General features: G+C 37.0%; 1 protein-coding gene across 4 annotated transcripts in view; it reads left to right on the top strand.

The window, feature by feature from the left end:
- The window catches only part of LOC131684711 (period circadian protein), a 42017-nt gene extending 30314 nt beyond the window's left edge, over window positions 1–11703 (top strand). For 3 of the 4 annotated variants that reach the window (XM_058967818.1, XM_058967819.1, XM_058967817.1), the window contains exons 5-6: window positions 10173–10589; window positions 10653–11703. In XM_058967818.1, the coding sequence (XP_058823801.1) occupies window positions 10173–10589; window positions 10653–10883 (648 nt within the window). In that variant the 3' untranslated portion in view covers window positions 10884–11703. Of the gene's footprint in view, window positions 1–10172; window positions 10590–10652 lie in introns of those variants that run through there. The other variant, XM_058967820.1, reaches the window with a different exon arrangement.
- The last annotated feature ends 324 nt before the right edge of the window (window positions 11704–12027 follow it).

Genomic DNA, 12027 nt, shown 5'->3' with positions numbered 1-12027 from the left:
GGAGACTGTATATCAATGCTATTATACTGGAGGAGACATTTTTTAAGAGCAGTGACCTGATTGCTGGATTGTTGATTATGGTTCATAGCCATCACAACATTCCGATTTTGTCCCAGATATTACTAATTCATCTTTTTGCACTAAAAACACAGAAGTTTACACATTATTCGTGCCAGTTGTTAGAAAAATAAAATCGTGCCAGTTGGTAAAAAATTAAATGCATATTCAGCATCCAGTCAAACATCGAATGAACAGATCACAGTTTTACTGTGCTATCCTCTAACCTGTCATTCAATTTAATATATCGCTCAAAATGTCAAGTCTTCCGTCGTATTCTTTAATACTTCGTATATTTTATTACAGTTTCCAGCCCCTGCATAAATAGACCCCTAAATAGAACGAGCTGATAGCAAGCTGAATCTCGAACAAGATTCGTCATTGAAATCTCTAACATCCCGTTTAAAATCATGAATATTGAACTCGCATGGACCTTATCTGATCTTTTTTCGTATCAAAGATAATCCGCTAAGTGTTATGAATATTTCTGAAGAACTGACCCTGAACTATTCAGCCCAGATAAGCTCGTTATTATGGTATTCTGTCTAAAGCAAACCAAATACGTCACTAACTATAAATCTTTTATAACCCACTATCGCATCTACATGCCCGCCTACAATGTTGAGAGCGACGACGTGATCACCGATTCGAGTTTGCTATGTATGAATCTGCTGATGTACGGGATTGGCTATTTCAGGGGCCATTTGATTCAGTGAGCGAAGATCTTGAATGACAGTCGCACTGGACGGAACTAAGCTATGTGTCTCTTCAAACTCGTATCGGATGATCTTTTTGGTGGGGCTACTTTGCGTTTCTTCGACAAGGATTGTGTCTGTCTGTTCCGCTATTCTAGCATCGCGTTATGCATTGCAGTATTGCACTAAATACAACCAAATGGGTCGTTTTGCAATTGACAATTGCTCAGTGAATCAAGAGTTTCTCCAATGCTCAAAAAAATTATAGGTCGATTCTTTGTAAAGGTTTTGAGGTACCGCTCGAGCAAGCTCTGACACAAAACCGAAAAAAACAGCTGCTTGGTCTTAGAAATTTGCGATTCAACAAGAAGTTTCCAGCGCTTCTAAGAACACCCATTTGTTGTCATTTCTCATTTCTTACCATTTCAACCAGATATTCAACTTAGTACAGGACTGGTTGAGTCTAGTATACGCACCGGCAACTTTGTGAATACTCCTTCCGGCACCGAGGACAGTACAATTCTGATGGTATTATGGCGTGGGCTTACTCCATGATCTTTGCTACGTCTTTAAGGAGGTGACTGCTGTACTGCCCATGACCCATGACCATGACTGCTCCTCTTGTTTTTCTATAAAACTCAGAAAAAGAGTTTTTCTATAAAACTGAGAATTGTCGCGTGTGCTAACGTTATGTAACTTTGCGTGCATATATTCGATTTTTTAACCTAGTGTCCATACGCACATTCGTGTGAATTTTGCAACCCACGGACAACTTGACAGATTTGGATCGATTGGATTCGCGTTTAGCTTTCAAAAAACGAATCCAATCGAACATTGCCTATCCTTATAACATTGGACGTGTTGCCATACAATGCCGGGGCATACGTTGCCAAAAATGCTGTTTTTCTCTCCGCAGTTCTCTTACTAGAGTTTTTCTAATATGTACCACCGTTTTTATGGTGGCGCTAGTATGCCTTCTCTGTACGAGTACCATGAACAACGAAACGAAAAAGTTTCAAGAGAAAAGCGTGTTTCGTTACGTGTGTTATGAACGCCGTCAATGCGGCTAGAACAACATTTAGAAAAAGCGTATTCCAAAATGTGGATAAAGAAAACTATTATTAGAGAATAAATTTATCCCTAACTGGAAACCGTCAGCAATGTTACATAAATCTTATTATAAATTTGGCTGGAAGTCGTTGTTTTTAGCAACCGGCTCACCTCCTTCCTAACACTGTTTTAGTTTTCTTGTTGTGTGAAGTTTGTAATTGATAAATTATTGGTGCTTTTTTCTCGAGAAATATAAATGAAAAACATTTTGGCCAATGAAAGCACATCACCAAGCTTAACAATTCGCGAACCTACGACACCTTGTTTCAAGTTCATTAAGAACGTCAAGAATTCTAGTATTTTGAATGGGGAAATAAACAATATATGTAGGATTTTCTACCTATTTAGCAAAATTAGTTTTAAATAGAATTTGTGTGCTTTTATCAGAATTCTGGCAGCAAACCGGTAGTGCTCGGTTTCAGCAAGAATGCTGCCAGGAATGCACAATTTCGTTCGACTCCTGCTAGAGTTTTGTTCGACTTTTGCATTTATTCTGTCCGTTAGAGATTGCAATGGTTTTAGTACGGATCCCTTCAGAATTATTTTGGCAATTTATTCCAGTCTGAAAGAAACCTAACGGAACGACATCTACCGGAGGATTTCATGTCTGTGGAAATGTTGATTCGATCCGGAAGATTTTCGGGAATTCCAATATAAGTGTAAGTGGCTTGATTTTGAAAGTCATCTTCTTGTATTTCCGAAAATCGAATTTATTTTATTTTGGATTTTTTTAAATTCAAAATAGAATCTGTGTTTCTGTTTAAGTATAGCGGAATGAGAACAGCTTCTAATTTGAACAGCGAAATAAATTTGATAGAAATTTATTTTTTACAGATATGGAAAATAATATATGGGTTGCGTCTTTTTCAAATTTTGCTCCATTCGAGCCGCCATGACATCACCAAATCACCACAAAATTTGCTTACGAATTTAATATATGGGAGCTGTCAAGTTGTCCCCAGGCTGGAATTTTGGAATCATCGTGCGCGGACCGTGAATCTGATAGTTAATTTTTAGTGGGTGGTTCAGATGCTAGAAGAGAACTAAGACAAGACGTGACAATCGGCTTCTTATTTTCCCTTCGGCATTCTTCTTTTCGCACATTTTCTCCCTGCCGAAATTTTCCGAACAGTGTTGCTATTTTATTAATGAAAATGGGGTCTTGTTAATTTATTTTATGCCGGCAATATTTTGCATCTTGAATCCACTATATTGAACAAGGGCACCGTTTTTCCATGTCATGGGTGTTTAGTAAGGTTTGATGAAGCAATTTTCTGAATAATTTTAGATTATGGTGTGGTTTCTGTCGTATTTTTGTTATAGTTAATCAACCACGTATACGGTAAATGCATGATAAATGCTTGTTTCATTTCGCCGCACAATTTCAGTTCAATTAAGTAATTTTTACTTTTTTAACGATAATAATTTTATTTGTCAAAAACAATGACAATCTTTTCTTATAAATATAGCAACACTGCCAAACATCATTTCACTATCCCTGCAGTAACATTTCGTACGGTGCAAAAAGTCAGAATCAACCAATCAGGAGCTGGACCATTCTGACGTAAAATTGGAACAAAAACGGCTCCCCCCCCTATTGTCACGTTTTGTCTTAGGAAGAGAATAAATTTCTCCATATCACTAGAGCTCCCAGTTATGTCGTCATAAAACGTGTTGTTTAGTGAATATGAGCCTTATTTTTCATATCCAACTGAAGGCATAGACACTAAAGGCATAGACCTGGGCTGCTAAGACCGAAGGTTGATATTTCCGGACGTAATCGATGCATTATCGGCGTTTATAGGTCCCCGCTTGAGACCGCGTTTATAGAATTCGCTTAATCATCGAGATGTTTTCATCTTTGCGAGACCACGGGTGCTTTGGTGTGCGTGGATAATCGTGAAGGTCTTAAGCGTTTGTATGTTAACGTTCCAGAAAATTTCATTGGACCGGAAGACCGCCATCTTGACATTCCAAATGGCCTCAGACAGCTACATGCGGCGTCTACTCGTCAAGCTCGTTCCAGAAATACCCATGTTGATAGGGTTTTAGAGAATTTCAATGAACCGGAAGTCGCCATCTTGGTTTTCAAAATGGTCTCAGATATCGATAGTTGGCGTCTACTTGTTAATACTGTTCCGAAAACAACCATATTGTTGTAGTGCGCGCCAAAAGGAAACCTCAAAATCCGACGTTTTTACTTTTCCAAAAATCTTCTAAGGAATTAGTATAAATGTAGAAACCGTGCTACTTGCATAATCCGTGCACAAAAAACTTTCTTCAAAATCGTAAAAGTCTTTTGCCTTCAAAACGACTTTATTATTTTTGATAAAACTCCGAAATCAAATCCTTTGCATTGAATGTAACACGGTTTTCAGAATAAACGCGGATTGTTTTTGGCACGGTTTTCGGAATTAACGCGGTTTTTTGACACGGTTTTCGGAATTAACGCGGTTTTTTGTGCACGGTTTTCTGAATTAACACGGTTTTTTACACGGATTTCCCTAATTTACACCTGAGCGTACTATAACAATATTCTAACACACAGTGTGAAAAAACTGCTTTTTCGCTCTCGATTTTTGCACCATTGTTCGTTCCTCTTTAAGGGCACAAGACCTAGCTCTACCTCTAACTAGTAATGAGTACTAGTTTAGATACTTCATCTAACTGGGCCCCAAGTTGATGCTAGTTACTAACGAGATAATTTTGAAACACAAAAATTTATGCACAAATAGGCTTAATCCGGTTTTGTCGTTAGGGAATTAACATTGCATAAAAAAACTAGCCGTGCGTTTCTATAATAGGCAGCCCAGGCACGTCTATGTGTTGGCAATCCCTCGATAGTTGTATGGAAATAGTGATTTTATATAATTGCAAAATTGCAAGAAGCTTTTGGCTCCAGTAACTGCAAGAGACGCTAACATTATTGGCAAATGTTTGTCGCATTGAAATAATTTAAGGCATATGTGTTTTGGGTGCACAGTGTACATGCTTGTTGCAATTGCCAAAGAAGAAACTACTCGCATTGAAAATCGGCGGTTAATAATTAATTAAATTTAATTAAATTAATAATAATAATAATAAATGGAATCCATTAACGTCATTCAGATAAGACAATGAGGCAAACGATGTGCAAAACCATGAAACCGCGGAAGGAAATGCTGAAAAACATGTTTACTGTATCTGCGTCTGGCTTTGTACTTGCGAATGACTTCTTCGGTGTCTTTGTCGTCGCCAAAGTGTGGAATTGAAGTTGTGCATTCCGTCTCATATGGCTGCTTAGCTGTGCGATGATCACGTTTGCGCTTTGGACCATTTTTGTTGGATTCCTTTTCCTTCTCTTTTGCGATCGTGTTTTCTTCGATTATCTACTTGAACAACGCCTTAAATTATTATATTGTTAACTCACGCGATTCCATTGATGGCGAGCACCTTCCCTTCATACGAGCACGTAATGTTTCGAACAGAACCTTGAATTGTTTAGAGGCTGATCGAATGCAGGCGCCATCCTGATCAGATGCAATTACGTTCTTTATGTCCTCTTCACTTCATTTTGGCGTTTTTTCGCACAAAATTACGCACAATTTTCAGGTCAAAATTATTAAAACTTACATCGTAGTAGAAACCTATAGTGCCTCCAAACGGCTGACCTATCGTGCCCCCAAGCGTATGTTTCATATTGAGACCAGAATGCTTCGCTATACATGTGTACAGGTCTCGAGAACGCATTTTACAATTTGATCTGTAGAGGCATCGTAGTCTAATCGTGAGTTAGCAAACAACCACGGAAAACGATGAAAAACGAAAATTTTTGGTCTAAATTGTTAGTGAAATTTTAGTCTGCCATTTTTATTTTTTTGATTTTGATACATATCAACTCACATTCGTGTGTAAAATTCACAAAAAAAAATCCTCAATTTTGGCTAAAATACCATTTATTTTTGGTGATATTGGCTCGGCCATTTTGAATTTCAAAAAAACTAACATCAGATTCGTAATCAGCGATGTCAAAAACCCACAATTCCCTGTAATTGTTACAAAATATTGACATTCTATCACGAATAATTCGTCGAAAGTGTTCTCAAAACTTTAAACGCTTTTATCTCAAACCATGATTTTTCAAAACTGCATACTGCATATTTCAAAACGGTTCAATTTAAAGACTTTATCTTTTGATCTCCCGAAATCTTTTTTATTTTAAAATCTACAAATTCTTTGTATTCGCTATTTTTAGTGAAACCTTAAAGTGAAAAAAATCTAAAAAATCGCGCTCAAAATTTGAAATCGTACCATTGCGTCAAATTTGAAGTTTTTGACCCGTTCTCGGGTCATTGCTCCAATAAAATTAATTTATTTAGAGCCTTAATATTTTGTGTTTCAAATCAATCCTGAAGCAGCAGGCTATAGGTATGCAGTTTTGGAATTCCATGCGCACCTAACCTTAGGACAGAACGTCATCACGGACGGCATTTTATATTTTTCATCTTGAAAAAATCTGTAAATGAAGACGAAAATATAAGTATCCTAACACTGTTTCCTTCTATGTTTTTATTGACTCAAAAAAAATCGAAGTTTTGCTTTCTTTTTGGTCATTTTAATGAGATATCTTCTTGAATTTTCTAACTGGCACAAACCGTACCGTGTCCAATATACAGACTGAATAAAAGATCGTTATTTAAAATCTACTAGACCAATCGATTTGAAATTTTATACAATATTTTTCCACATAATTCCTTAGAGAACTACGGGTGCTGTTACCATCCAGAATGCTGGAATGGGATAGCTAATTTCCGAAACTTGAGTGTTATTTTTTTTTTCGATCAGTTTATCACTGATGGGTAGTTTATGTTAGTGCTAAATATTATGTTGGAAAGCTTCATTCAATATTAAACATAAAAAGTATTGTTTTGAATTTTACTCCCATAAATAAACAACAACAAAATTCCTACCTATCCCCATAGAATCTACATTTCTCGCTGTTTTTTGAAAAGGGCCAATAATTGTTGCTTTGTTTTCATCACCGCTAGCAAATTTGGTATGGTCATCGTTTTTTTTTCGGTGAAAATTAAAACAATCTGCATTTTACCGGACGTTTCGACCTACTAACATGTTCAGTCATCCTTAGCGGCTTTATGCTAACAACGTCTACACAATGAACAATCACGTTTTCATCTGGTTAGCATAAAGCCGCTGAGGATGATTGAACATGTTAGTAGGTCGAAACGTCCGGTAAAATGCAGTTTGTTTTAATTTTCACCGAAAAAAATCGATGACCATCCATACCAAAAGGGCCATTAAGCATACTGTCAAAATTTACTTTGAGAGGAAATTCCGGAAAAACCTTTAAGGGGGGCGTCTGGTGTAGAGGGCAGAAATAAGAGACTTCTTTTTAATGCGCTTAATTGTTAGTATTGAACCTCTAGAAAAGTCTCCCGCAATCTCGGTGGCCACGCTGAACTTCTTTTGTTTTAACCCTTTCATACCCAACATTTTTCTAGTACATGTAGGGTTTCAAAACCATTCTTTCTTGAAAACGGTGGGATCAAGAAACACGAAAAGTCTTTTTTTCATAAAGATAGGTGCTTCCCTTGCAGTGCTAGAAGCTGCTCAATTTTTACCTTTTAATGCTCAATGCAATTCTCCTAGAATATTTACAATAGTCCGATTGTGTGGAAAACGTAGCCAAAGACAGTCTAAATTGATAAGTTTTATCAGTTTTCAAAAATATTGCAACATAACGAAGATATATGAAAAATTCATTTTTCGCCATCAACATAAACTGTCCCTGGCAGCACTGCTACATCGGAATCCAATCAGACTAATTGCAATAACTTCAGTTCTAGAGCTGATCCTTGCAACTGTTAATACTCAAATGAAAAGCAATAGTCACATTTATTAGCATTACTTGCTTTTGTAAAGAAATCTTGCCTCAAACAAAAGTTATAACTGTTTAAAAACGTTGTTGTCCACAAACAACATGGGCATGAATGGGTTAAACAGCCATGCATTTTACGCGCGTATTTACTATAGCACACGCAGATTTCAATCAACATTTTTTGAAAAACTGACAGTGATAAAAATACAGTGTAAACAATACACTCTGAACTACTTCTACCCAAATTTTCAAGAGAAATACCCAATGGGAATGTGGGACACCCTTTAATAACTACTTTCTCGAAACCGCGTTTTTCAAATTGGCGAACACGATAAATCGAAAACTAATCAACGAATTGACTTGATTTTTTGCCTTTCTCATATAGAAAGGTTATGCAATCACTCTAAAAATCGCCAACCCCTCCGGACCAGGTATCATATGCCATTCGACTCAGCTCGTCGAGATCGGAAAGTATCTGTGTGTATGTATGTATGTATGTATGTATGTATGTGTGTATGTGGAAAAAAATGTCACCTCTGTTTCTCAGAGAGGGCTGGACCGATTTGCACAAACTTTGTCTCAAATGAAAGGTACAACGTTCCCATCGGCTGCTATTGCATTTTTTTTTATTGATTGGACTTCTGGTTCCGGAGTTACGGGTTGAAGAGTGCGGCCACACAGCTAATTCCCATATAAACTGAAATGAAAAATGCTCAAAGGGGGGAGTGAAGAAAAATTTCCAAATCGAATTTGTATTTTTGATGCCAAATGTCTTTAAAATTCATGAAGCGTCGAGATTTGATGTAATCTCTAAAAAAAAATTTTGGACTTTAGCACCTTTTTGCTGTTTTTTGGACTTTGGCACCGAAAATGGACTTTTTTGGACTTTGGCATCTTTTTGCCTTTCTCATATAGAAAGGTTATGCAATCACTCTAAAAATCGTCAACCTATTCCCGGATTTTTTTTACTTATTTAGGTATAGGTAGGAGTATGCAATGAGGGATTGCTACTTTAAAATTGAAACTAGTTTAAAATTTCTTAACAAGTTGAAAATTTTCGGCTGGGTCCGGACCCCCCGGATACTCCTTGATCCGCCGCTGGTTTCAAGCGATGTTTCATTGTGGACACATAGCATCTCAAGATCGTGGCTGTCGATCGATTGTATGTTCGTTTCAGTAATAATTATTTCCACCGTTGTATTGAACATAACCAGCCATGGAATCGTAGTTTGGACAAATGAGAAAGGCACAATTGCACCACTAGGTGGATTAAAACAGGTTTTTTATGAAGATGCCCAATATGTGTAGCCTGTCGATGAATCACAGAAAACTGAATAAAAAAAATTTCTCCCTATTATTTTATTACAGTAAAATACGAGATTTTTCAGTTTTCATGAAGCCATTTTCCGAAACTCGAACTTTTTTCTATTTTTTTACTTTCATCGACTAACTACAAGTCTAAGCTTTACAAAACTTATTGAATTTCCCGTATGAGACAATTTTATCGAGAGTTATCGTATTCGCCGCGGCGCTCCTCAACTTGGAAATGTTTAGATGTCTACTCTTGGGCCGCTCGTATGTTTGGCTCTTTGTGACTGAAAATATTTTTTTTTTCAAGCACAATGAATGTATAAAGCGATTCTTATATTACACAAAAGATTGTTGCCTTGCCTTCAAAATCGTAAAACAAAGAAACTTTCGTTTTGAGCACTTTACACCAGACGCTCCCCTTAATCACAGATTATAAATCACAGCAGTAGACGAAATAAAAAAAAACTTTTCTCTTCTATAAAATGTTAACATCCATTCTCTGCGAGTTGCGGTTTGTCCGAAATTTTCTCTCAATGTGAATGTTCACAGTATACCCATTGGCTGCTAACAAAAAACACGCGCGATTTACCAGGGACTTACATTAGACACTTGTATCAAAGTAATTCAATTGACAAGTATTTATGAGTACCTATTAATTCCCAAAGCTACCGAATCTGTCTACAGAATCCGATTGCTGTCAATTTTACTCCGATATCAAAATTATTTTTCTTCGTTGCTAAAATTATTTGAGCTACAGAATAGGGACCATGCTTCTATCACTCTAGCAATACATCAATCTACACTATGGACACATATTGTATGTATGTAGGGATTACTTAGACCACTCCAGTTGATTCACAAGTAACACAATATGGGTAGAGGGCGTCTTGCCCACAACTACACCGTGCTCTATTTATCAATACAATCACTCTATTGTTACTGTAAATAGCTTCCTGCTTTCCAGTCAAAACTTTATATGTTTAGGAATAATCACACAAAATTCACAAACGCTGCTCGACGACTACGCATCTACCACACCTGACTGCCCGGTGATTTCTGGTGGCGTCTTCTGTGACTTTCCACCGAGAACCACACTAACCATTGTTTAACCCCTATACTTGCAGACAACAGTTTCAAAGGGTTCCAAGAAGGTATTTGGCAGTTTTACTGACATTTCCCACACGGGCGAAAACTTCCATCGGACGGCGGATGAGGAAAAGCTACAAAACGCCGTTATCGATGACACCCGGAAGGTACCGGTAACACATCGCCAAGCGAGTGAAGATGCGGATGAATCGACCTTCTCCAGTCTAGCCTCTAGTTTCCTTAGAACGGAGAATACGTCGGAGAGCAATTGCGTTGGCAGGAAAGGATCAAGCGAGATGATATGGGAGAGCGCGCAAAATTCGCGTAGACCGGAACCACCCTGGATGGAGAATGTGAGCCAAACGACGAATTGGGCCTATCGGTACCAGATTTCGGATCGTGTGGCAAAGGATGTACTCGCTGCCGATCTGGTCAAGCTGAAGGGTCTCAAACAGGTTCGTTACAGTTAGCTGTAGAAATTCACATTTCAATTAATTCTAACGATTCCCACTTTACAGCCTAAGCTAGTAAACGATCAACTCGGACAACTGTACCTGGATCTGGAGCTGCAAGGACTGTCGGTCAAACTATCACTAAGTGAGGCCAGCCAATCTCATTCTACCAGTAGCAGTGACGACTGCGATACAGTCGATCCGAAAAAGATCGCCAAAAGAAACATGCAATATAACAAGTTGCAGTTTATCTACGAAGAGAATGCCCCGTTTCCACCTTCTACGATTGGAGCTTGAACTGTGCATATGTCTAGATGGATGATTTTGATGTGATAGATTTTAAAGCGCATTTTATATATTTATTATACTAACCATAACCGGTTCAACTAGAAATGCTACAGCTTCTCATTCAGTTATATGAAATGATTAAAGAATTTTTTGACCTGGCTGACAGATTTGTATGTGGAAAGATATGAATGCATAGTTGGGTGGATAACTGTCCACACTAGAATTATTTCGGAGGAATGTTTTATAAATTAAGAGAGTATATAATAAAGTCAGAGGAATTTACAATTCTATTTATGAAAATGACTATTCGCAGCATCAAACGAATGATGAACATTTTAGCATTCTATGGTAATAAACAACAAATTGAATAGAACAATATGATTGACAACGAAGTACAACGACGGAATACTTGTCTCATAAGATAACATTTAATAATTTCTATGAAGAAAAATGCGAACGTAATGTATTTTACATCGAAATACTAATCAACATAGGAAATACATAGTCTCAATGTAACCGAATATAATATAAATTAACACAAATATATAAGCTTCAATGTAGCAAGGCTCATTAATAAGATCATAAAGCACAAACTGTATCTTTATGATTTCAAGAAGCATACCTCTAGCGTTTTGAGAATTTTCGATGTATCAGCAATTTTAATGTTAACCATCAAATACATCCTCTGTCTGTTCTGATTTTCGTATGCTATACAGCACCGGTTTAATGCGAGAAAATTTATTAGAAGAAATAATTTTAGACTCAAAAATGTTTGCCAGATTGAGTGGTTCAAATATTCGTACAAATATAAACTCAATCTCAACTATAATGTATGCACTAAACAATCCACAGACGATATCACTTCCTCTACAAGGAACAGCTATGCAAAGAGGGACCATTCATAAGTTTTTTTTTATTTATATATAGATCTTCGACTATTAATCGCACAGACTGGCTTATCAACTAATCCTAATACTAAAAGTACATCTTGCAACATTAAAATCGAAAAACGCTTTTAATCCACCTAACAGTGTGATGAGACATTTCTTATAACTCTTATCACTCTCTTCGGATATTATATCGTTTGAGAACTTTTAGAACTTGATGCTTCGCGATGTTTTTGATAACACATACTACATGGGATAGTGGCAGG

This window comes from Topomyia yanbarensis, chromosome 2, assembly GCF_030247195.1.
Source record: "Topomyia yanbarensis strain Yona2022 chromosome 2, ASM3024719v1, whole genome shotgun sequence".
NCBI lineage: Eukaryota > Metazoa > Arthropoda > Insecta > Diptera > Culicidae > Topomyia > Topomyia yanbarensis.
Note: the sequence above shows the minus strand (reverse complement) of the source record. Positions and strands in the feature narration are given on the sequence as shown.